The sequence below is a fragment of the Schistocerca nitens genome, chromosome 7, assembly GCF_023898315.1.
Source record: "Schistocerca nitens isolate TAMUIC-IGC-003100 chromosome 7, iqSchNite1.1, whole genome shotgun sequence".
Taxonomy (NCBI): Eukaryota; Metazoa; Arthropoda; class Insecta; order Orthoptera; family Acrididae; genus Schistocerca; species Schistocerca nitens.
Window position 1 is genome coordinate 344,996,789 of NC_064620.1, and position 27,932 is coordinate 345,024,720.

General features: G+C 39.6%; 1 protein-coding gene across 4 annotated transcripts in view; it reads left to right on the forward strand.

Annotated features, from left to right (window-relative positions):
• LOC126194957 (uncharacterized) overlaps nucleotides 1–27,932 on the forward strand; it is a 233,260-nt gene that overhangs the window by 137,583 nt on the left and 67,745 nt on the right. For all 4 annotated transcript variants that reach the window (XM_049933347.1, XM_049933349.1, XM_049933346.1 and 1 more), the window contains exons 9-13: nucleotides 3,693–3,815; nucleotides 21,070–21,462; nucleotides 26,101–26,219; nucleotides 26,379–26,574; nucleotides 26,655–26,875. In XM_049933347.1, coding sequence (XP_049789304.1) covers nucleotides 3,693–3,815; nucleotides 21,070–21,462; nucleotides 26,101–26,219; nucleotides 26,379–26,574; nucleotides 26,655–26,875 — 1,052 coding nt within the window. The remainder of the gene's footprint in view (nucleotides 1–3,692; nucleotides 3,816–21,069; nucleotides 21,463–26,100; nucleotides 26,220–26,378; nucleotides 26,575–26,654; nucleotides 26,876–27,932) is intronic.

Below are 27,932 nucleotides of genomic sequence, written 5' to 3' on the forward strand. Positions count from 1 at the left end.
TCAATGCCCAGGCATATCAAGGCCATTATTACGGCCAGAGGTGGCTGTTGTAGGTACTGATTTCTCAGGATCTATGCACCCAAATTGCGTGAAAATGTAATCACATGTCAGTTCTAGTATAATATATTTGTCCAGTGAATACCCGTTTATCATCTGCATTTCTTCTTGGTGTAGCAATTTTAATGGCCAGTGGTGTATTTTATTTGATATGATACTTGCTATAGCCTGAATGTGCCGGTCTTTTTATGACAGGCTGTGGTGGTCAGTTGTTTATATATGTAAGTAAGTACATCAGTCATTCGTTCTTTAATAACCAATGACAATAGAAGATTCAAGACCAGACACATGAACTATGTTACTGGAAGTCCAGCCACTTTATTCATGAGCAAAGTCTGAGTGCACTGTATGTCATTAGATTCCATGGGAAACTGAAGAAGTCAGTAGGCATACAGTAACTTGACTGTGCACTACTTCAGCACAAGGCCAGGATACCAGCTACTTCAGCACCAGGCCAAGATACCAGGATATTGAAGTGATTACACTATAATAATAACAATTTTAAACCAGTGAAGTTGAAGTAAACATATTACATTTCTCAGATCAGTGCATACTCTTTGGTACTAGCTTAGAAAGTCTGGCTAAAGAACAAACATGCTGCTGTCAAGGATAGACTCCAGACTCTGTGATGAACATAGACTTTGTCAACTAGCATTTGTCAAGGAGATTGGCATTAGTAACTGACAGACAAATGGATATTTTTCACTGCAAAAAATTTTCCAGTGATGGTATAAAAGTTACAAGGTGTCCATTTCAAACCTAAATATATGCACAATTTATTTTACTATGGCCATATGTTCAAAAAAGGTTTGAATGGCTCTGAGCACTATGGGACTCAACATCTTAGGTCATCAGTCCCCTAGAACTTAGAACTACTTAAACCTGACTAACCTAAGGACATCACACACATCCATGCCCTAGGCAGGATTCGAACCTGCGACCATAGCAGTCCCACGGTTCCGGACTGAAGCGCCTAGAACCGCAAAGCCACCGCGGTATGGCCATATGTATGTGGCAGTATGGGGCTGGATCTTTTTCTTTAAACTAGCAATGCCTCACATGATTGAAAGTCCACTTGATGCTGTCCAGCATATTCATATTGTGAGGGTTTAATCTGTTTCCTGCAAAGAGAATTGTGAAAGAGGTAAAGGAGAAGAGTTGGGAAATATTCACCCAGAAACTAGAGCAGGGTCGCAGAGGGAACCAAAAACTGCTATATGGGTTATTGAAAAGTAAAAGATCTAATAGATAAGACATAAAAGCAATTGAAACAGAGGATGGGGGTATTATCAGGGACATGGAAGGTATCAGAGAAGAGATGAAGACTTATTTTGAAGTCTTACTGAATGGGGAAGGTGCACAAGAAAGTGACACCGAAGTCATTGAATTAGAGGAAGAGCAGGATCCAATCTCTTGGTTAGAAACTAAGAATTCTGTGGAACAGATAAAAAGTGGGAAGGCAGCTGGAGTAGATCAGCTGACAGCGGATGTGATTAAAGCTGCAGGAATCCATGAAATACAATGGTTACACCGGGTGCTGGGGGTGACTTGGAAAGAAAACAAAGTGCCAGATGAATGGAAAAAAGGAATTATAATACCATTGATCAAGAAAGGTAGTAGAAAGAAATGCACCAACTACCGAGGAATCACACTGCCTTAAGATAATGGAAAAGGTCATAGAAAAAAGACTGCGGAAAATTCTAGAACACCAATTAGAGGAACGAGTTCAGAAGTAATAGGGGAACAATAGATCTCGTTTTCTCCCTCCATCAGTTAATGGAGAAATATTGGGAAAAAGGAAAGGACTTGATAGTAGTATTCGTGGATTTGGAAAACACATATGACAGTGTACCAAGGGATAAAATATGGGAATGATTGAGAAAACATAATGTTCCTGATTCATTAATTAAAAAAGTCCAAATGCTGTACGATGGTTGTGAGAGCAGTGTACAAGTAGGAGGTGGAAGATCAAAATGGTTGAAGATATAGAAGTGCTCAGCTAAGCAGTTCGCTCTCCCCTTTACTCTTCTTTACACTTATGGACACAATCGTGAAAGAAATCAAGCAAGAAGAAAATGAATATCTCAACACTTTTGCTTTTGCTGATGAAATCGCCATTTGGGGAGAGACAGAAATGGAGGTTCAGAGGAGACTAGATTACTGGAACACAAAATTTAAAAAAATTCAAGTTAACTGTAAGAAGAAACAAGACAGTGGGAATGAAGATGAGCAAGATGTCCACACCTTGTCACATCATACTGGAGTGTGAAAAGCTTCAATTATCTGAATAGCATCATATCATGCAATAGAAATTCTAAACTAGTGGTCTTAAACTGAATAACAAAAGGATCTAGCTTCTTCCACTAAGTACAAAATCTAGTCTGGGACAAGGAAGTCCATCAAAGGGCCAAACAGATCATGTATAAAACTTATCTCTTGCTAATCATGATGTATAGTCTAGAGTCCTGTGTCATAAATAAGAGAGAAGAGAGTCAAATACAAGCATGTGAAATGAAGTTCCTTAGGTCAGCGTTACAAAAAACTAGGAGAGACAGTCAGGAATGATCTTGTAAGGAGAGATCTGCAGGTGACGTTGACTACAGAGGAGAGAATGAGTGCTTTGAGATTGAAGTGGTTCGGTCATGTGAAGCGAATGCACCCAACTCGAATTCCATGCCAGTATTTGGAGATGGAGGTACCAGGAAGAAGACCGATTGGATGGCCTAGAAAGAGATGGACAGACCAGGTTAAGGAAGATCTCAAGAGGAGAGGGGTAACATGGTATGTAGTGGAGAGGGAGAAGCTATACCAGGACAGAAACCAATGGAGGCATATCAATCAAAAAGTTCCTACCTGGCTGGCTGGAAGGAAATGCTGCTGATGATGAATCTGTTTCCTGCAGACCACATTCCACTGCACATGTTAATGACTGTACATGGATGGTTTGCAGAACAGAACAACAATATTCTTATCTGGTGGCCTCTTCCAGCACCAGGTGTGGGTCACATTGAAAATGTGTGGATAGACTATGTAACAAAACTGGCCTGATCATGAACCTTAGATGACATTTGGATCTCAGCCGTCTGGTGGTGAGATGGCAGATAGTGGCAATTATTGCACACATCTTAGACCCCTTCTGTACAGAATACAGATATTCATTGAAATCAGTGGAAGTTTAGTAGTGTAGAAACCATATGCTCTGGTTTTTCCAGGGCTCAAGCCTCCTTAATAAGAATCGTTATAGATTTACTCTGTTAATTTGTACAAAGGTTAAAACAAGTCATTAAGGTGGGGGGGGAGGGGGAGGTTGTTCAAACCACATGTGGCAACAGGCAGCTGCATCCGAACCATTTGACAATCCCTCCGAAGTATTCACACATTATATGTGTTTCACTTATATCAGTCATTTCTTACCACTATTCTATCTTGGACTATGCCTAGGCACAGTATGCACCTTTACCAAGGCCGTTCTTACCACTATTTTGTCTTGGCCTCCACCTTGCCTCAGTTATTGCTGTTTCCAGGTCTTTAATTGCAGTTGCAGGCATGTTTTTGTGCTGTCAAGTGTATGTATTTTAGAAATCACCAGTTTAGTGTGTAATATGATTGTAACAAAATTTTATTTCTGGTTCCAGGATGAAAATTCTTTCCTAAGATATGTTAATGATACAAATCGATCCATATATGCCTTTGAGCTGTTGTTGCCGCCATGTAGTCAACTTGTTAGTACAGCAATTGAAAAGGATGAAACCAATAAGGTGAGACCTTTTTTTTACAACCCTTCGTACACCTACTTTTTAACAAAGCATCAATCCAAAATAATGATTAATTGCAGTAAAATCATATTAAACAAATTGTCAGTCAGGAATAATTAATTGTAATGATACTGTTATTCTGTTGTAGTACCTATAAGATTTATTCAGAACCGAAAGTTCATTTAACGACATTTATGACATTGAAGCTTCGTTTCCCTTGTTCAAAAATTCCCTCCTGTGTCTTTCCACTCAACCCCCACTAACAACAACATCATCCTTAAATTCCTGGTGATACCTTCAGCTGGAACTCTTGTAAGGTACGCATAATGTTTAGGGAACTGTATCTCTGTAAAAGTATGGTTTGTTTTATATTTCATTTACTGAATGGCTTGAGATTTATCTGCTAGTAGTTTTTACAACACATGAATTCATGTGTGTAAAAAGATGTACATTAAGAATGGACATTTGTAGATGTGATGATGTTGGAAAATGAAATGGAAATATTAGAATTTTTGGTTTACACTCAGTCATTGGGTAATGCTAGGGATGTTGATAAAATATCGATGTTTTGATATTTTTTCAAAAAAATATCGATACGTATCAGTGATATTTTTTTTCACCGATACATCAATATATCAATATTGAAATGGCAATATTGAGTGCTGATATTTTTACTTTATTTTATATTATATTATGTATAGTATATTTTTTCACCATTGTTGATAAATATTTGAAGTTGTTCTTTTGAAATTGTAATAGAACATAATTTTACTTTCATTGTATGAAGAAGGAGTCTTACTACTTTTTGCGTTTTCATGACATCCAGTCTTTTTCTTTGACTGTGTGAAGCAAGTATAGATGGCACAAAGTAGTAGTCCAATTGCACTGGGGTGGCAGTGTGAATGGAATAACAAGATATCCTATGTGAAGGACTAGCACATCAGTTGCGTTAAAAAAACATTTTTAATGCAACTAATGTGCTATTTCTTCATATCGGCATTCTTCAAAAACAATTGCTGAAACTGATGAACAAAAATCTAAATGACAAGATTACTCTTTTCAGTGGTCAGAGATGTGTGAGGAGGAAATGCTGGAGTAATCGACAGTCGGTGCTACCAACAGAAACTGCAACTTTCAACTTCACCGTGCAATTTTGACACTACAACTGATAGGTAACTGGTGTTTGCAGAAATGAAAAAAACAGGGAGGTTGACATGAAATGTTAAAGACAAATCAGATATGTGGCAAAACCGAATGATGGGTCCATCTTACACATTTTATTGTACCACTTACCTCCAGTTACCATTGTTAGCAAAGTGGTTATCACCAAGCATGAATATGCGTTGTTTTCCTTTCAATTCGTGCTCAAAAGGGGATAAGCAGGCTGCTAGCTTGTTGATGTACAGAATATCTAAAAAAGTGTCAGATATTTACAATGTGCAGCTAATATTTTTTTGGCTGGTATGTTGATATTTTTTCTGTTGATATATCGAAAAAAAAATTTAGATATATCGGGAGGCCAATAATGATATTTTTTTAAATATCAATGTATCCGATTCCCGATATTTGTAAAAACATCAACAGTCCTAGTTAACACATTAGGTTTTGAAGGTCGCATAATGAAGAAGAGCATTCAAGAATGTGGAAATAGTCATGCGTGGAACTTCCAGAGAATACTATAAGTTGCCTTTATACAGGCAGATTAAAATTTGTATGCTATGGACACTAGTGTTAACCATAAATTACGTGAGGTATCAAGTCAGCAGAAGACATCAGCAGGTTTTTTTTTTTTAACATACCATACCCAGAAGAATTACTTGCTCTTCTGACCTTACGATTTTTGTGATCTGATTGACAGTTGATTTAGCAAAAGGGATATCTGCCGGGTGAGTATGCAAAACCTGCCTTTGTAAAGCTAATGGATCTGTCTTTGACAGATTGTTTTTTATCCGTGTTCCCTGTTAGCATCCGTCTCCACGCCTGAGGTGTTGGCGTGTGTGGCTGCTATGTGGAAGATGCAGTCTAAATTCCAAATATTGCCAGGGAGGTCTGGAATGAGGTCCACTCAGCCTCATCACACCAATTGAGGAGTTATGTGAACGAGAAGCAGTGTGTTAAGGTCTTGGCAGCCGACAATGGTCAAGAGAGTTGTGTGCTGGCCACATACACCTCCATACTGCATCCAAATGACGACATGTGGCACAGGATCACACACTGTCTCGTTGGCATCTCCTTGTCTTCTGTGTAGATCGTGGAGTTTAAGTAGTTTCCTGCTGTAATTAGAAAGACTTCATTGAATTTAGAGGCCAGTATTTGGCTCTAATATTCCTTTTCAATTGTTCCTGAATATAATATTTTTTCTGCATAGTGGTTGGATTTTGCTGTACGTCTTGCAGTGAATCTTTTTCTTGATTAGAGCTGTACTTTGATTAAAGTAAGTTAGTCATTGGCATTTCAGCATGTTGAGTGTGTGATGTTACCTACTTGCAAATCGTTATTCTGCTCTCGACGTATCATTGAAGAAAATTTGTTGAACTGCTGTAAAACTGGTGTTGCAGGAAATATCCCAATAATGTATACAAGCAACTTTTAATAGAGTGGCTTTTTCCTCATTTATTGTCATTAGAGACAGGACGATGATCAGCTCCAGTTCTCACAAAAACTGGTTTTATGCAGGGTGGTATGTCATCAATACGGTAATGACAGAATATTTATTGTACCCAGTCGTATTCAAATTCCAGCACAACAGTCACATTACAATAGTGGCTTCAGTTCATGTAAGCGATCACTGCACTAAATTTCCTGATACATGACATAAATAAACTAATATTCATAATGTTGACACAGTATGCAACTGGAATCAAAGTTGCTCTTGTGTTGATTCAAACAGAGTAGAAGACACTGCATGATATTAATACATTACATGAGTCACACACATACATACGAGTATATCATACCAATACATAATAGAGAAGGGCAGTCTTTCATGGAGATGTTAATAGTGCGCAGTTAGAAAGCAGACTTGCTATGTAGACTGTAATACAGTAATGGTTAGCTGCCAACTTCCACCGAAAATTAAAAATTGTGAAAACTATCCACAGATTTCTGTAGGCTCATTTCATGGGTCTTAAATGTATGAGTGTCAGACACAGACTATCGATCTTGGGATGGACGAAGCCTTATAAATACTTGTGTATGAACCTTTTAGCATTTCAGCAACTTCATAATGAAACTCTCTGGAAGATTAAAACTGTTTGGCAGACTGAGAACCGAATTCGGTACCTTTGCCTTTCATGGGCAAGTGCTCTACCGACTGAGCTGCTAAAGCACAACTCATGACCCGTCCTCACAGCTTCAGTTCTGCCATTACCTCGTCTGCTAGATTACAGTTTACTAACTGGACTGTATTATATGTTTCCACAATAATTTGATTTAAATAATAAAATATTAGTTAACAAAGTAAAAGAAAGACAGAATTAATTATTTATTTGCTTGAACCCACTTTTGGTATACTCAAATACATTTAGAGTACTTAAATAAAATTAATTGTTCTCAAAGTCCATAAATAAATGTGAATATAAAATCTTCTCTTTACATCAAAATAATTTGATTGCCTTGTAGAGAGATAAATCTGAATAATTTTTTACTAACTGACACTATTGTAGGCGGTGTATTTACTTCATGTGCAGAATAGGTATTGCTTCCTATGAAGAATCAGATCCCATCTGTAGCCAGCATACTGCTGTTTGTTAAGAGATACTTCAAACCTGGAATCTTTAAGCATTTAAACACTTGAATACTTTTTTACAATGGGCAGTGTGTATTTTCAATCCTTTGTTACATCCCTAGGCAACTTTCATGACCAAATATCACAATACCGAATATAATTGTCTCCGTCCCTTGGGAATAATTTTAGAGTATATTAAGAAGATGAATATTTACAATTCTTCTCCCACTGGTACTGTCATCATCATCATCATCATCATCATCATCATCTCAGACATTTCCCACATCATATGGGGGTAGGCATTGCTTTGTTGGATCCTTCTCTTCCATAAATGCCTATCCAGTGCTTCTTCTCTGAGCCATCCTTTCTCTCGTAGGTCCCCTGCTACCTTGTCTTTCCATCTCAGTTTCGGTCTTCTTCTTCTCCTTGATCGTTCAATTTCTAGGTCTTCAACTCTTCTACCCACGTAGTACTCCCCTCCCCTCCCCTCTTCTCTGCACATGTCCATACGATCTTAGCCTACTTTCTTGGATCTTCTTTCCTATGGGCCCCACTTTCACTGTTCCCCTAACATACTCATTCCTTAGTCTATCCTTTCATGTCACCCCACCCACCAGCCTTAACATTCTCATTTCTGCCACTTCCGTCTTTCTCTCTTGGGCTTTTGTAATTGGCCAAATTTTCTGCACTATACAGCATCGCAGGCCTCACCACATACTTGTAAAGCTTTCCTCTTATTCTGCAGCTAAACTTCATATCACGCTGTACTCTGCTCAGTTTCCCCCAGTTCATCCATCCACTATGTATCCTGTGCTGTATTTCGGCCTCCAGTCCTCCATCACTTTGCATGTAAGAGCCTGGGTATTTAAATTTCATGACCAGCATCAGTTGTTCTCCCTGCAGGTTAATGTATAGATCTTTAGCATTCTTTGTACGCATATACTCTGTTTTACTGCTAATTCTCATTCCCCTTTCCTCTAGAACTTTTCTCCATCGTTCAAGCTTGTCTTGAAGTGCCGCCTGGGTGGGTTCACAGATCACATCATCAGCAAACATCATGCTCCAAGGTGCCTCTTTTTTCACATCTTTGACTAGTACATCCATGACAAGGTCAAAGAGATTTGGGCTGAGAGCAGATCCCTGAAGTAGTCCTACTGTCACAGGAAATACATTTGTTGCACCTGCACTGCTCCTGACTTGTGTCATTGCACCTTCATACATGTCTTCTACCACCCTCTTATATTTTTCTGGCAGGCATTTACTTCTCATACATTTCCATATCTCTTGCCTCTGCACTCCGTCATATGCCTTCTCAAGACCGATTAAGGCCATATGCAGTTCGGCTTGTACTTCTCTGTGGCTCTGACATGTTGCTGTGAACTGATGTGTGGGCCATTAAAGGATGCCATTCATGAAAGACATTTTGAGCACGATGAGAGGTGAGTTACACAGTGAAACACTGTCTCTGCCACCAGGGCAAGGATTCATACCGACAGGGCATACATTCCCTTGTTTTGTGCTGGGGGGAGGTCATAGAATGGGAAAAATAGGGTGTGAAGATGAAACACTATTCTTTCTTTTGTGTGTACTTGCGTGTGTGCGTTTGTTTGTTTGTAATTCCCATTATGTTCAGTAAAAAATTTTTGAAGAAAAAAAAATGTGGATTATTTTCTGGGCATCCTTCATACTCTGGTACATTGATTGTGCAATGGTGTCAAAAATGGATTTTTCGTTCCAATTTGAAAATTTTTTATGTGGTGATCATCGTACAAACATTTAAAACATAAATTCTTGTGGCAGTAAGGACAAAATAATCCAGACGAAGATTTAAATGAAAGAAGGAATTATAATTATTTCAGCGGAATGAGGAATAGAAGTAATGAATGCTGTAACATGGGTGAAATTATAAGATGATAAACAGAAGAAATTAAATGAAAAGAAATACATGATAATAATGAAAATCACGTGAACAAAATTTCAAATGAAAGAAGAATCGAAGGAAGAAAACATGAGAGCAACCCAGAAAGTTAATATGATGATTAAAATGGTGTGAATAAGGATTAGAAGACAAAAATAAAATTTAAACCAATTCATTAAATTAAAATAACAATCAAAAAAGTTTCGATAACAATTAAAAAATAAAAATATCATAGTACCAGAGGAGATTCGAACCCACACTGTCTGCGTATGGAAATGCACCATAACAATTACACTGTGCCACCAGCCTTCTTACTGCAACTATTTTTAAAGCTCTAGAGCATCATGCAAACATGCAAGAAATTATACCTTGCAGATGAGTCCATCAGGTTCAATGGCTCCAGGGTGTGGTATCTGGGACCCTAACCTATACAACTATACAGAGGATTTCAAAAAGTCAATCCCCCCCCCCCCCCCCCAGGAACCTCACCTCATGGGTCAGGAGACTGGCCTGCGGAGGAGCAGATTAAGCAAAATGGGGGAGAAGTGTTAAGAGTCAGTAGGAATATGGTTAGTGTCTTCACTTTCAGTCCAGATCATGAAGGTGGAATGGCCACCACCAAACTGTGGGCAAGAGATAGATGGACCACCCAGTTGCTGAGCGTGCCACCCAACACGAGGTGCTTCACTTTAATGACTGCTTCACATCTGCGTTCTTCCCATCAACATCAGTTTTCTGAATAGTGCAGATAGAACTCTACCTGCAATACACCTTTCATTCCCATACCCACTCCTCCCTTCCCCAATGCCACTAATGCACATACATAGTCCTTTCTGCTTCTTTCCTCTTTCTATCCCCATGCTGCACAACACAACCTCTTGGTGCTGCACCTAGCAGCCCTATCTTGTGCACTCTATATCCCTACACACTCCACAGGCAGCACTAGCATCTACCCAACACCTACCCTGCTATCCCTTCTCCTCCCCTCTCCACACCTCTTCTTTACCCCCACTACTTATCCCAGTTAGTTTGTTGCTCACCTTGGACCCAGTGCAGTCTGGCTTTAGCACCTGGAGGTGAAAGTGGCCATGTTTCTGAGGTGTGAGTGTATTTTTTAGTTTTCTACGCAATGCAGTCACATTAATGTGACCACAGCCTATATTCAACGTCAATGTGCAATAACCACTCGCAGACAGCGGGTTGCAACATTAGCAGTGGAGAGTATATAAAGTGTGTTGGGGGACTCAGAAAACTTTTGTAAATTGTTCATGTGCCACTGTGGTTAACATATTATGTGCTTGGCAAAATGGCACTATCCAAAACCAACACCAGGTAACTGTGGTGCACTACAGGTCATAGATGAAAGGACTCAACAAAGCTGTGGAGATGTGTACGGGTGAATAGATGGGCAACTGTTGAGCAACTGACCACCCAGAAGAACCAGTGGTCTACCAACAGTGTCTCCTCAATGACATTGCTATGTATGGGTGTTCGCTGCGGGCACCTGGTTCATGCACCCATGCTAACTGCTGTTCATTGGTGCCAAAGGCTGGAATTTTGATGCCTATACTACAACTGGACATACACTGAGTGATGACAGGTAGCCTTTTCAGGTGAATCACATTTTATACTTCTTCAGACAGATGGTCATTGACATTGAGGTGTCAAGTCAGAGGGGTATTCTGAACACAATTTTGACACAAAGCAGCTCAATAGGCTGGGGAGTGGAAGGGGTAGGCTAGCAATAGAACAGTGCATCACCATTGACTAGACACATTTATGGAACACATAAGTCAGGTATTACCCAAAAGGAACAATCAGTACAAATTACCAAATAATATTCTTTTCCTTTAAGTCACTCAAACATTTAAAAGGCAAATAGCAATCATTTAACTAAAAGCCTTTGAAGAAACCAAGACTAGAAAATTTGAATGATGAGTTAAAATCATATTTAAATAGTCTCTCACTGAGCACGTATTTTAAAACGAAATACTTCCTTTAAGGAACCAGCGATCAAAATTACATAGTCCTCAACAACCATATTATATCCAAGACATTTAAGATTAAACAGTAATATATAACATCAGAGAGCTGCAGTCCCAAGTTTTAAGCAACACGTTTCAGATGGACCACTGCAACAGTACAATACGAGTCCCTCAGAGGATCTCCCCACATAGGAAGTTATTGCCGCAATCGACAAAATATCAACATCATTCCATCTACAGACCTAAAACAAACTAAAAGCTCTCTTAAGTTTGGTACAGTTAATTCCCTTTCAACATAACATACATCACAAGTCTACCCCTAGGACGGCACCGACACCCCACAATTTAGCACACAAAAAACTACAGCAATGCACGTATCCGTACACGATCCAAGAACAGAGAGCCGACTCCCCAATAGCGGAACATTTAACCACGCGCAGCGTGCGGGTTTGCGGGATGCTGATCTCGCCCTTAAGCTCAACACCAGTTCAAATACTAGTCAGCCTACAATCTTGAACCACCATACACATTCCTTCAGTTACTGCATAGAAAGCCAATGTGATAGGCAAACAGACCAGCATATGATAAAAGCTTAAGCAATTTCATTACTAGATAACCCTTATGAATAGCAGCCGTAATTTATTATTTTTTTAAACGTGAGCACACCCACAACCAAAAGACAAACAACGCCAATCATAAGGACAGTAGCACATAAGCAAGTAGCAATGGTAACTTCTGCTTGGATCGGCTACAAATCAGCGCGTGATTTAACACACCAGAGAAGAGTCTTTACAACATAACCATCAATACAATAGCAAATTACTCACACGTGTACTCCCCCATGATTTCGATTCGCAAAGCCATAGACAAATGTGGAGAATGTATCACTTAGACTAACATAATGGTGCTCCCTCAGTTACCCCAAATAACTGACTCCCTTAGTTGCACAGCAAAGAACCAGACCTAACGAAACCACCACAGTTTTCGCCTCTAAATTGTCACAGTACAAGTGAGACTAAATCACAAATGTAATTTTACATCGGTTCCCATATAGTCAATACAAGCGCCTGATTTTCACCCGTTTATAACGGCCGGCAGCAACATCGTACGGAAAAGAGTGTAGACACGAGCTCTTACCAATTCTCTTCTCCAAAAGCAGCCACCGCAACTCTCGGGAACCACTACGACATCCAATGCAAAAATCGTTACTCCTTCACACAAATTACAGGACACCCGCTTCCCGCTGCTTGCTACGGCACCTTCCGTTCAGAGCCAACTTGTATACCTCCATGCGATAGGTCCGGTCCCACACTCGCTGCGTCAACCCGATAACCGTCTTCCACGACATCCCGGAGCACATCCCCAAGACCTCACCTCATTACTCCTCACATAGGCCCCAGAGGGCGCTGCTTACTGCCATGACCGTGGCAGTAAAGATAAACCACCAGAGTGGCACTGAAACGTCCGAAAGCTAATACCTTGCAACAGTTGTCAGACGGAGAAGCGAGCACTATGGTTTGGGGTATGTTATCGTGACATTCCCTGAGTAATCCACCCTTCTGGAAGGCCCAGTGAATTAACATAAGTATACCTCTATCCTTGTGGACCATGCCGTTTTTCCTTGATAGGATGGCATCTACCAGTGGGACAATACAATATATCACAGCTCGCAATGTATATGTGTGGTTTGAACTGCTCAAGGAAGAGCTTACTGTACTCCCCTGGCCACCAAACTTCTCAGATTTAAACCCACTAGAGACTCTGTGGGACTACCTCAGTCGAGCTGTTCATACTACAGATCCTCAACCGAGAAACTTAGAGCAATTGGCCACAGCACTGGAGTTGATACCTTCCAGAACCTCATTGACTTTCTTCCTGTATGTCTTGCAATGGTCTACACTCAGGGTGTATACACCCCGGAAAATGTGGGAATTTTTTCATCCGGGAGAAAACCAGGAAAAATCCTGGAATTTTTTAGAATTCCGGGAATTTTTCGTTGGTTTAGTTTTCAGTTAAATTTTTGTAGTTTTGATAGGTAATAAATGATATACTCTAACAAAGAATTTTACTTTAGCCCGCTACTGCAGAATAATAATGTATCAATAAAACAAACGAGAGAAAGAAAACTGAAATAAACTTAACTTTCAAAGGAAATTCGCCATTTCCAGCAACAAAACACAGTGCACACTGAAGCGCCTGCCAACACTGAAATGTGTCAAAGGCTTTAGGATGAAGACTATGCAGTACTTCATAATACAGTAGTGATGTCACAACAGTTTACATTAGGTTCATTTGAGAAGTTGCCAGTGGGCTCGTGGCTGACTTGCCGGCAGATATGCCATCTCTTTTAGGAAATACTCAAACGAATGTGATTAAAGTTTTAAAGTTCTGTGACTTGTCCAATATTTTAGGGAGAGACTCGTAATTTGTTCACAGGATGACTGGCTCACCCATATTTTACGTAAGTGGCCAACCAATGAAAATTTCCTGTGGCATCCTTTCGCTCCTTTCTCATTTTCCTTAAGTTTTATTTTCTTATGCAGCATTTTGCATCTTTTCCTTCTTTCTTTGCATGTATGCTTCCATTTTACTAAATTTGTCCACATTAGTTTCTTTTAATGTGTCTCAGGGCGCTGTTGACCGGGACGTTGAGCGCCCGTAAGCCCTAGTGCACGCATATGCGCGCGCGTGCGCCCACACACACACACACACACACAGTTGGATCACGTATGAGCAGTACCTGCTCCTTCCCGCTTATGGCTGCTAGAAGTACAGCTGTTGGCTGTATCAGTAGTAGCAACAAGCAGCCAGACACTAGCCGCAAAAATTCTTCTGATGTGCCCAAGCTACCAGATTCACACTTGCGCAGGGCAGTCTAAGTTGCAGAGGAGGAAGCGATAGTCTCCACACGGCCAGTGTTTAGGTTTAGTGATTTTGCTTTTCTTCTTCATTTACAACTCTCACATGAAACGTATTTCTGTGCCCGAGAGCAATTAAGTGAATTAAAATATATTCATGTAATTACGAAAGGCTAGGATACGTTACTAGTTTTAGTTTCTTGATTTTATTTTATTTCCAGGTTTTTGGCAGTAGAGCATTAATTGCCTTGCTGAACACTGAAGTTACTTTTGTCGATTTGCTAAGAAATTTTGCTTTTATTAATCTTTTTCGCAGAGGCTGTCAATTGATTTGAATTGAAGTGTTTTATTCCACAGTATTGGCTAGTGTCAACTGTTTGCTAAATTAGAAGTGCCCGTTGTTATCCCCTGGTACATATGGTGCTATGCCATAATAAAGAACCAAAGATGAGGTAATACAGTACTGGTACTCCAAGAAAATTTGCAGCCCGAAAACCACACTAGAAAGCTTAATACGAGGGTTGGAACTTAAATAATGGCAACTATTTATTCACAACCGATACAAAAGAGTTACATGTTTGCACCTGTTACTGTCCTTCAAAGTAGTCACCAGCGTTGTGTAGAACCTGTTGCCAGTGATGTGAAAGGTGTAGTATATCATTAGCAGAGCCTGTTCTGTTGATGGTGCGAATGGAGCGGTCTACTGCCTGTCGAATCCCTGGAACAGTTCTGAAGCGAATCCCACAAAGTGGTTCCTTCATCTTCGGAATCAAATCAAAGTCGCAAGGACTTAAGTCCAGGGAGTATGGTGGATGGTACAGTACTTCCCAGTCCCATCGACCGAACAGAGCAGCCACAGCTTTTACTGTATGTGCCCGCGCATTGTCGTGCAAAATGATGGGTGTATTGCGTAGAAAGCATCACCAGCTTCTTTCGCAAAGCTGGTTGCAGGTGATGCTCCAAAAACGAACAGTAATACTGTGCATTGGCGGCCTGCCGTGGAGGAACGAAATGCGTTAGGGTAACACCATCACAGTTGTACATTCGCACCAAACAGGCTCTGCCAACAGTATACTACGTCTTCCACATGGCTCGCAACAGGTTCTACACAACACTGGTGACTACTTTGAATGACAGTAACTCTTTTGTATCATTTGTGAATAAATAGTTGCCACTATTTAAGTTAAAACCCTCGTATCATGTTGGGGCCTACTTCTTTGTGAGTCTGGACATACGAATGTGCACTTTTAGCCGAACTATGCATTTAAGTCTGGTTTACAAAATGTCGATGCTCTTGGAGTACCCTCTGATGCTCTATTTCGTTTATGACATAACGTTAGATCTCTTAATGCTATATAGATATGAACATGGGGGCTTCCTACGTCATCGTAGCTGCACATGCATGGTAACGGCATTTTCTAGCTCTCACTGACAACTGCTGAAACGATTTCCAACAGGTCGTGGGAATAAATAAATTTCATTTTACACAAGATAAATTATGTTACGTGTGCGAATCTGCTTATAATTTCTTGAATCACAGATCGTTTGATTCTCATTTAAAGCTTCATGAGGGCCAACCACTTCGCAGAATTTTGAGCCCACACGTTTACATATTATTTAAAATTTTTCTGACACATTTGTATGATGTATATTAAAGTGTAACACATGCAAAAAAGGCAAGTATTACATGTTAAAGCTTAGCTTTTCTAGTAGCTACTCTCTGTGTATTAATTTAAACCATTAACGTTTCATTTGTGTTCGCACTACTGAACAGTGATGTTGGTTGCTATTGGCTGACTACGTCACGTGTCCTATGCTCTGAATATCTGCTATCGTCGGCTGGCGAGTTCACTTGACATCAGCTATGATTGGCTTTCTAAAGCACATCACAATCTCGATTTCAATGCTTTGGATGCTAACTTGCTGTGTTTGATTGAATTCAAATGTATATTTTCGTAATACGAAAATATGCAGCATACGTGCTACATGTTGCTGCCTAGCAAAGATCTTACCAAAACGTGTCTTCCTTTTTTCTGGAGGAGAGGGGGGGGGGGGGCTTAGTGTTCTGAAGCTCCAGGAAGTTCTACGCCAGTGTATAAAACCTTAAACATTCATAGGGTTGATAAGTTTTATGGTTCCGAGAGAAAGTATTCTGTCACTTTACACAGAAAAAATGTGTTTTTACCTGGGACATCTGTGAAAAATCCGGGAATTTTTTTTGTCCACGTACACACTCTGACACTGCAAAAGTTGATTCTTCAGGCTTTTGACAGGTGGTCACATTAATGTTGCTGGACAGTGTACTTCAGATGAACGACATAGTCTTAAAATGAACAATTCCAGCATTCTTTATCGTTATATCTGTCTGTGGTTTAGCGACTCCTCTGTGTGGTGAGTAACAATCTATCTTTTCTATATTCTTTTGTTTCATTACCATTGTTTGATTTTGAAAACATTCAGAAGCAGGCATCTCAGAGAGTTGGCAATGCATCAGTCACATCCATATCAGAGCACCTTATCATGGATGCTATCTTCACATCAGTGTCAACAGTTCTGTAGTTCAGTTTATTGTAGAAACTGTTTCCACCTACCCGTAATTACATGTTTTTCATTGCCAAAATATTTTTCTAAGGAGAGTGAATCATAGATGACATCACTGGCCTGGCATTCCATTTAAAATACTACTTACTTGATATTCATTACTCAAGGAGTACCAGACTAGGTTTAGACATTCCCATCCCACGTCTACTCTCTTGCAGAAAGACATTCTTGGTCTATTAAATCCTGTGATCACTATTAGCCTTAACTAGCATTTTTTTCTCTCATCTGAGACTGTTTTTGAGCTACTGAGGCCGCTGCACACACCTTGTCCACTCTCCAGAGTGCCGAAGCTCTAGGAGAGTTTAAGGATAACTGACATGCAGTATCTCTTAAAGCTATTGCTTGATTTGTGAAATTTGACCATAATCCCATCATACATGCTATTCCTAAACTTGCTGTTGCATACTGCAGCTGCCTTTAATATAGTAAAAAAGGAGAGCATCATAGAGCAAGGTTTTGAAAGGTCTGTCTTATATTATAAGTAATACATTAATAATAGTCTCATTATTACGCAGAAGAAAACTACAGATTGTGGGTACTTTCTGTAGCAGCGATTTAGAATGCCAAATGGAACATATTTCATTACACTTTCTCACTCCTGTTGATTGGTACCATACAAAACAACAATCATTATGTGAGAAGTCAGTAACATCTAACAAGTAGACCTTACTGATTGGCTCTCTTCTGTTTTCTTCATACTTCATAAAAATAAACCTGGACATCAGTTGCCAAAAGCAGTAAGATGCACATCTCAAAAATTCACAAAAAAATTGATTTGGAAATTTCAAAGCACTGTTAAGCACAAAGAATTCTGTACCCTTTAATGGAACCATCTGTAGCTTTATGGGTAACATTCTACTTTTGCAATGTTGCGAAGTAATCAGTTCAATTCTTGCTTCATGCAACTTTTATTTCAACTCCGTATTTATTATCTATTTGAAATGTTAAATGTATATCAATTATAATTTTTTAATAAAAATGTCATTTTTAATTACAAATCACATGAAAATACAAATACTCATAATAAATTATTTTGTATTTATTCATAATACTCTCAATTTTCATGTGATTAGTAATTAAAAGTAAGATTTTTAGAAAAAATTGTGATTCATTACTAGCTAATTAACATTTACATTTCATAATAAAAGTTGAATTTATTTAAAAGTTGTTAAAAATCTTGCATGTGGCAGGAACTGAACCAGTATGGGTGATTCTATCCCAGAGTTCAAATTTTTGTACTTCAGAGTGCATTGTAGTACATTGTACTGCATTAGGAAACTGATGTTCAACCACTTACCTTCAAATCTTTTAAGTATGAAGGAAATCAAAGAGGACCAGCCCATACGATCTGCTTCTTATATAAATTTGATGTCTACTTCTATAAACAGGCAGCTGTAATAATGTAAAAGTAGTTCTAGTTGGTGGAAAGTCAGCTGCTGAAAATTTTTAAACTGGATTCTGAACTTTTGTTAATGATGATAAAGGTTTTTAATAGAGTATTTAAGTAGTGTAATTCTTGTTGGTATTATCGGTAACTAGTTATGTGCTATATGGTAGTGCCAAGATCACCATCATAGTGCATATGACTTCTGTTACTACATATATAGGATGTCCCATATATTTAGGATCAAAATGTTATAAATGGTAGAAGATCCCAAACTGAATACTTTCAGGCGAGGAATAAATGACTGGAAATTCAAATTTTGTTTTAATTAACATAATTCGCTTAACATTGTTGTAACAACTTAATCGCATCGCCACTTTTCAAAGTGGTGGCCACCAGTCCCAATGCAGACAATACAGTAGTGCATAAAATTTTGCCACTGTCTCAAATATCACGGTGGTCACTTGTGTACAGTGACAGCCTGCTTCTCCCCTGCCACCCACTTCCCCTTAAATTTCTGCTGAGGATCTGTAATCACCCACACATTACAGCTTTTCTGCCCCCACTATTGCAGTGCATGTTGATACGCACACTCATTTCAGGAGCACACTGTTTGGCTGCTCCGGGCCCCTACCAAAGGCTGCCGACCTTTGGTCCACGCATCTGTCGCCTGCAGCTGATAGCAGACAGTCCCTGTCAAGCAAATGCTTTTTATGCAGCCATGCACTGGCTCCGAACAGCAGTCTTGTATATGTTCTCTAAACTTTATTGTACTTAAGCTATCATGCAGTGACTTAGTAAATAGTTGGTTTCTTACAACTGTGTCTTTGTGTTCAGAGTTAGAACAGTCTCGTACACCAGTACTTCCGTGCAACCCCTTAGAGGATAAAATTCTCCATTAACACATCACATATTATGCATAGCATGGTAGGATCAGCAACATCAGTGTGGAAACTTAACCTGTTTACAAACACATGCTTTGCACGCAATGTACTACCTGTAATATTCATTTCTGATTGGTGATCCTTTTTCCTCTATCTCAGTTATGAGGTTGTTCAGGAGAAAAGCTACAAAACAATACTGTGGGTATAATTAAAGTCTTTATAGAAAAAGTAATCACCAGAGGGCAGAGCACAACTATGCCACTGTTTATGAGCTGAAGAATTTCCTGTTTCCAGAATTCCTGTGGCTGTGACACAAGCCTTCCACTGTGTTCTTCAGTTTGTCGTAAAGTTGAAGCACCAAGCTCACAGAAGTTACATGGCGACATGTCTGGGATTTAGGGCAGATGCTCAAGCTGCTCCCAATTGAACTTGCCCATTATACTTTGTATGACCTTGGAGATGTGTGGACATGCATTATTGTGGAGCAGAATGACTCTCTCCCTCCCTCAGCAGCACAGGCTGTTTGCTCTTGAAGGTATTGCGTAGGCTAGGATTGTCTCACAGTACACATCACTGTCAATGGTTTTTCCATGCTCGAGGAATTTGATAAGTATCGGACCTTGGATGTCATAAAAGACAGTTAGCATCACCTTCCTGGTGAGAGCACAGCTCTTTTAAATAAAGGGGGAGGTGACAGACACACATAACCACAGTGGGCACTGCACTTGTGTACATAGATATCTCACTATGTTATCCCAAAGCAGCTTATGAAAATTTGTACTGATTTGGTTGTATGATGTTTCGTACCTTTTCATTGGAGCATCCTTACAGAAATTTTATCCCAAAGGTTTGGGGCACATTTTATATTGCGTAATGAGACTTGAACTTTGCCGGGAACATAGTACTATTTTCATATTTGTAGCTATGTATATGGGTTGAGATTCAGTTAAAAAAAAAAGACTAATTTATTATTTGTCATGATGATCATTAACAGAAACTAGTGAGAACACAAAATAAAAGGGAAAATTTGTTCTTTGTGAAACAATTAGGTAGTTTCATTCAGAGAACGAGTATACTTCAGAAATGGCACGCCAACACACTCATCCACACTAATTCAGTTACATGAAGCCTCATTGTAATGAGTAACGTATGAAATGTAACAGAAGTATATAAAATAAATTGACCATACAATGTAAATACTAACTTAATTGGAACCATTGCACTCCTTTTGCATTATTGATGCTAGTTCGTGTGCCACACACATATCTTATTTTTGAGATAGCATCACCTATGTATAATGATGTGCTTCAGCAATATGAACATAACAGTAAGGACACACACACACACACACACATACACACACACACACACACACACACACACACAGTAGTTGCTGTGTAAACAATTTCACATTGGCAATAACGTGCAAGTGGGCTTTTCTAAATTCATAACTGAGCCGTAGAGAGGAAATACTGTGTTTTGTACACACCTCATTCTAACATGTGACAGTGTATGACTTCAGAATTATAAGATAAAATGTAAATATGTGTTGAGATTCAAGAGCCATTAAACATAACAACCAATGAATGGTACAATGTAGACATCAAAAATAAAAATTAAGAAACATGCAACAACAACTCAAAGAAATTCATAATGGCTTGGTTATATTTATATTGAAAATACATGGCTATTTATTTTTAGTAGTAGAAATTTAGTGTAGTGCACCAGACTTTTGTGTGGATACGGGAACATGCAACACAGTCTGTTTATGTAATGGGATGTTGCCTATAGACGTTGTCACCTTTACTCAGGAAAATTTTTTCAGAAAATTCCATTTTCTGTGTCTCTCTTCCCATACTATCATTCAGAGGGGAAGGTATAACTTTGATTCCATTTTCAGGTGACCTGCATGCCTGATGGCAGTGTGGAAAGACGTGACTCAGCAACTGCTGCACTGGATCTTACAGAATCTGTAGCGGAGGAAGGCTGTGCGGGTGACCTGAGTGTTGGGCTGGGGGGAGCGTTTACAAGCTCAGTTTCACAAACCACTGATACAGGCGATCCTTTGGGCCCATTAACACAAGAAGATTTCGAGAGGTTGGTTTCAGAGAGTTCAGACACTCTCATCAGTGCCACAGCTGCCAAACCACATTCTACTGTGTTGGGGTTAACTGCTCCTGTTAATGAAAAGGGAGATGGCTGGAAGAGCTGTGCCATCTGTCTCGAGGAAATGGACTCCAATCTTCGTCGACACGTGTCGTGCAGTTGTGTGCTGTGCGAATCATGCATAGAGGTTTGTTAGCTTTTTTGCACCTAAATGGAATTTGAACAGTTTATGGAGTTTGAATTGTAACACTTTGATTTCGAACGAAACACTTGTAAAATTTTCAGCTTATGTGGACATATGCTCACTCATTATAATTAAATTGTGCCATGAAATTAGAGCCATTAAGTAACTAAATTATGTAAATAAAAATATATGGTCCACCCCCACAATTCTCAAGATTAACACTTTCATAGCTGTTAGACCACAATTTCAAACAATTTACTGCAGTCCTTTGTTGTTGGATCACAACTCTTTTTTTTTTTTTTTTTTGAGGGGGGGGGGGGGGCGCAAGGAATGCACATCATTAAGAGGTTGTAGAGCATCCATTTTTTGTACTTGATGTGGTTAGTCATGTGAGTGTCAGAGTAGAAATCAAAAGTATCAGGGCTCAATCCTATTCCAGCCCAATGATTTTTCTTTCTTTTGTCCTTTCTTGCACTTTGAACAAACATCTTAAATTATGGTATTACTTGTTTGGCAGCAGTGGATAATACTGCCTTCTTTATTTCAGCCAGACTGGTTTTTATTTGAGATAATCGTGTTCATATTTTGCGTGTTGTTGTTGTGGTCTTCAGTCCTGAGACTAGTTTGATGCAGCTCTCCATGCTGCTCTATCCTGTGCTAGGTTCATCATCTCTCAGTACCTACTGCAACCTACATCCTTCTGAATCTGTTCAGTGTATTCATCACTTGGTCTCCCTCTGTGATTTTTACCCTCCACGCTGCCCTCCAATACTAAATTGGTGATCCCTTGATGCCTCAGAATATGCCCTACCAACCGATCCCTTCTTCTAGTCAAGCTGTGCCACAAATTTCTCTTCTCTCCAATTCTATTCAATACCTCCCCATTAGTTATGTGAACTACCCATCTAATCTTCAGCATTCTTCTGTAGCACCACATTTCGAAAGCTTCTATTCTCCTCTTGTCCAAACTGGTTATCGTCCATGTTTCACTTCCATACATGGCTACACTCCATACAAATACTTTCAGAAATGACTTCCTGACACTTAAATCTATACTCGATGTTAACAAATTTCTCTTCTTCAGAAACGCTTTCCTTGCCATTGCCAGTCTACATTTTATATCCTCTCTACTTCGACCATCATCTGCTATTTTACTCCCTAAATAGCAAAACTCCTTTACTACTTTAAGTGTCTCATTTCCTAATCTAATTCCCTCAGCATAAGCCGACTTAATTAGACTACATTCCATTATCCTCGTTTTGCTTTTGTTGACGTTCATCTTATATCCTCCCTTCAAGACACCATCCATTCCGTTCAACTGCTCTTCCAAGTCCTTTGCTGTCTCTGACAGAATTACAATGTCATTGGCGAACCTCAAAGTTTTTATTTCTTCTCCATGGATTTTACTACCTACTCCGAATTTTTCTATTGTTTCAGTTACTGCTTGCTCAATATACAGATTGAATAACATCGGGGAGAGGTTACAACCCTGTCTCACTCCCTTCCGAACCGCTGCTTCCCTTTCGTGCCCCTCGACTCTTATAACTGCCATCTGGTTTCTGTACAAATTGTAAATAGCCTATTGCTCCCTGTATTTTACCCCTGCCACCTTCAGAATTTGAAAGAGGGTATTCCAGTCAGCATTGTCAAAAGCTTTGTCTAAGCCTACAGATGCTAGAAAATGTAGGTTTGCCTTTCCTTAATCTATTTTCTAAGGTTAGTTGTAGGGTCAGTATTGCCTCACGTGTTCCAACATTTTAACGGAATCCAAACTGATCTTCCCCGAGCTCGGCTTCTACCAGTTTTTCCATTTGTCTGTAAAGAATTCGTGTTAGTATTTTGCAACTGTGTCTTATTAAACTGATAGTTTGGTAATTTTCACATCTGTCAACACCTGCTTTCTTTGGGATTGGAATTATTATATTCTTCTTGAAGTCTGAGGGTATTATGCCTGCCTCATACATCTTGCTCACTACATGGTAGAGTTTTGTTAGGCTTGGCTCTCGCAAGGCTGTCAGTAGTTCTAATGGAATGTTGTCTACTCCCAGGGCCTTGTTTCGACTTAGGTCTTTCAGTGCTCTGTCAAACTCTTCACGCAGTATCATATCTCCCATTTCCTCTTCATCTACCTCCTCTTCTGTTTCCATAATATTGTCCTCAAGAACATCACCCTTGTATAGACCCTATATATACTCCTTCCAACTTTCTGCTTTCCCTTCTTTGCTTAGAACTGGGTTTCCATCTGAGTCCTCGATATTCATGCAAGTGCTTCTCTTTTCTCCAAAGGTCTCTTTAATTTTCCTGTAGGCAGTATCTATCTTACCCCTAGTGATATGTGCCTCTACATCCTTACATTTGTCCTCTAGCCATCCCTGCTTAGCCATTTTCCATTTCCTGTCGATCTCATTTTTGAGACGTTTAATGGGAAGCAATTACTGCCTCTGAGTGCATTTTAATCTGCCCAACAGGGTTTTGGAAGAACTATGTTGGCTTCCTTCGAAGGAGTCACATCTAGTTTCTCCAAACATCCCTATTACACTTTCATGCAGGTAGGATATACTACCCTCACAGCCTTAGTAGCACATCTCTGGATTTGCCCTGGTGCTGTTGTTATGCCTACTTGATAAGGACTGCAAACACTGGAGCTGTCCCCCAATTGATCAGACTAGTGTCTTTTATGTGATTTCCATCTTAGATGCTTAAGTTCCCCAGAACGTCTCCAACAAATCTGTTTTTATTCACTTTGCTTATTATAGATTTTACATATTTGTCTGGAATAATAGATCATACCTCATTATTACATAAGCATGTGTGGCAAAATGAGTATGTATTGTAGAATTCAGAACATATCAGTGTTTCAATTGTAAGAAATGAGCTGCCAGATGTTGCATATGTTGTAGCACCACTTAAATACACTTAGCTTGGTGCATATACTATTATTGAAAAAATGAGAGCAGTTGAAACAGCCAAGGATTTTCAGTATGTGTTTGCTGCATCACATTGAAGTAAAGAATGTCCCACTACTGCACAACGCATTTCAACAGCAACAATACGAATTTTTTTAACAGAGAAAAAAAGCAAGCTGATCTCAGAACAAAAAACAGTCAGTCTTGCACATTTTTGTTTCGTTGTTTCTCAATTTTACCGAAATTTTAATTCAAAGGAAATGTCATATTCAGAGTTTTTAATGCACTTTCTCTTGTCTGTGCACTGCAATGTGACAAGATAAATTGAATTTCCCTCCCTCCCTCGCTCCCCTCCCCTCCCCTGCCCACCCCTCCCCTTCCCACCCCTCCCCTCCCCTCCCCTGCCCACCCCTCCCCTTCCCACCCCTCCCCTCCCCTCCTCTCCCCCCTCTCCGCCCCTCTCTTTCCCTCACTCCTGCCCCAATCAACCTTTACTAGATTCACTTTACTTTCAAATTTAGAATAATAAAACTGGAACTATATCTTTCAACAATAACTTCGTTAAATCAGTTATGAAGGGAGGGGGTGGGGAAGGGGGGGGGGGGCAATGAAAATTGTAGAGGGCGACCCAGGCTTGGGTACTGTAAGCAAAGCAGGATCAGATGGATGATGGTGAAGGATTTATGCATAGCTGTGAAGAGTTGCACAGAATAGATTAGCAACACAATGTCATGTCCACAATACATATTGGCCTATTCCCGAATTATATTAAAATGTTATGAACCCTGCTATTTTAGTCATTGGCTGGCAAAACATACACTGTTTCCCATACATGATGCTTATGCCCTGCCGAGATTTCTTTTTTATATATTTTTGTCAAAGCTCTATTAACTTTTAACATTGTTTTTCCAATTTTTAGTCATTGCTGTGAGTCGCTGATATCTGTCATCTTTTGTGACTATTTTGTAACTGTACTACGCAATAATAAATATTCTAACAGAATTGTGTAAGTTGTAAAGCAATACTGGGTAAAAATAGATGTACGCACAGAAGCTTAAGAGTGATTTATGACATTAAAAAAAAAATCAAATGTAAAAAGTGATACTGTAGGTCATCATTTGTTTAATGTGTATCAAAACAAGCAGTGGAGGAGGGAAGCTTGGGAAGGGGAGGGGGGTGGGGGAGGCAGAGAAGAGAGGCTAATTACAAAAGAAGTGCAACACTGTTAGTGGAACAGAACCAAGCCGAGGTTCGCATATGGCATATTCATCTAACTGAATGTGTGAAATGGATTTGCAATTTTTAAATTAACTTCAAAACATTGTATGTACAGGGCCTACATTAAATCCAAATGGAGCAAGAGGAAAAAATGTAATGAAAGTCTGCAAGAATGACAATAATAACCCGCTAAACATCAAATTTGTGGAGAACATGGTAGAAAATAAATAATTCATCATACTGGGATGTAGCGCTAGGCAATATGGTTGAAGCAAACTGTGCATGAAGTTGACAAGTAAGGTGGTGCAATTCATAAAAGGTTTCTACAACAACAGAGACCTGTAATCATCATTCTGAATGCTGTAATTTTTTGTTCAGTAATGTTCTGGTTTTTATTTTGTTGTTAAATATAATTCAGTAACAGTTGCATGGCACATGCTGTATTGAAATATAACTAATGGAAATGTTTTCGTTGTATTCTAAATAGAAAGACTGAAATATTGCGGTATTTGTCTAGGCATCGTGCAAACATTATGGGGGTGATACACTGAACTGTCCTGTGTGTGGTGTAACTGTGAAACCAGAGACAGAATTTATTGAACTGGACAAGCTTGGAGACTTCAAACCCACAATAAGGTGGTATAGATAATATTTTCTAATCTAATGTTTAACTTTTATTTTGTTATTGTTACAACTATTATAAATAGTGTATAAAAGTGAAACAGTCTTCTGAATTTTGTATGTAATATGTTTGGAAGATCTCTCCGTGCTTATTAAAACATTTGTTTCCTGTAGACTGTTAAATGTTCCGGTTGTTTTCCGATTGGACACTGACGGAGATGGGAATAACAATAAAAAGAAAATGAGGCTATTTGGCCATCCAAATCTCATTCGTCTTCCCAATCGCCTCTCAGGAAAGGAACTGCATGATGCGCTAGATCGCCTTGTTCCGTATAAGCAGCCGTACTGTGTTCTGCTTGTTGATGGACAGGTAGGCAGTAATTTGAAACTATTTTCCTATGTACGTAACACATACATTCTTGGTTGTGTTGAAACTTTTCTCTTTTATAGGGTTACCATTGCTCACGATGTATATACACAGTCCATTGTCGTGGATGCAGAATAGAGTCTGAGGGAGAGGTGCAGCTGCAAACCGGTGACACTTTGGCTGTACGGTTTACAGACTCTGCACCAGAACCTGAAGCTCCAACAGTTGAGCATCCCAGTATGGCCACTTTGCGTTGCCAGGACCCACTGTCGCTGTATGACTGTTTGCATGCATTTAGTGAGAGGTAACTAGCAGTCAATTTCTCTATAAAATACAAATGTGTTCTCAGTGCACTGTGTTTGACTGTTGATATTATACTTTACTTGTTACATTCACACCGTAATTGGCCTTAAGCCATAGACTATTCCAATTTGTTAATTTACTCCATATTTTTAATACTCATTTCATTTGTTTCTTTGATATTAACATCTCAAGAAATATTGAGGTCAACATAACTGTTATCAAATGCAGGTTGCAGATAATTTTCTAAAGTGACAACGACCCTATTAAGTTTTATTTACATTCCCTCCGCAAACATGCCTTTGCCCTAGCCAGATTACGCTCCCATATTTTACTTACTCAGGCTTGTCTGACATTTGGCACTACCCCCAAAGGCCTCACACTTAAAGTTCCCATATCTGGCAGTAACCCTTCTTTCCATCAGTCCCTGAACCAGTTCCAAACCAAACAATCCATAGCCCTCACCCGCCTAATCCTTCACCTACACATCGACTTAGCCAGTGAACACACCCGTCAACTCCTATCTCTAATCAAAGTCCTCAATCTTTCCTCTCCCACATTCACACCGGCTGTTCAGAGCATCCTCCTACAGGCCAACCGCAAATTAGAACAGCATGCCACCCTCCACCTCAAAAAACTATCCATCTCCTGGTTTCCCACCTCTGGAGAGGCAACTCACTCACCCTCCACAACCTTTCCAACAAACCTCAACCTCCTCTCATTGCACACAGACCCAGTGTCTCCCATCTACTCAATCTCCCACTTCCAGCTTCACTCCCCCCAAAACCTCAGGAACCACAACACCCCAATTCAGTAGTTAACCTTTCCTCCAAACCTCTCTCCCAATTCAAAACCTCTGTCCTATCCAAAGGTCTCACCTTCAGCCCTACTTCCAGATTCAACCAAACAGCCCTCGTCGGGACATGTTCCCGCATGCTGGCGCGAGTCTATTGTTGTCCCGATTCCTAAGCCGTGGAAGGACAAGCACTTGGCTTCCAGTTATCGACCCATCTCGCTTACCAGCTGTGTCTGTAAAGTGATGGAGCGAATGGTTAACTCTC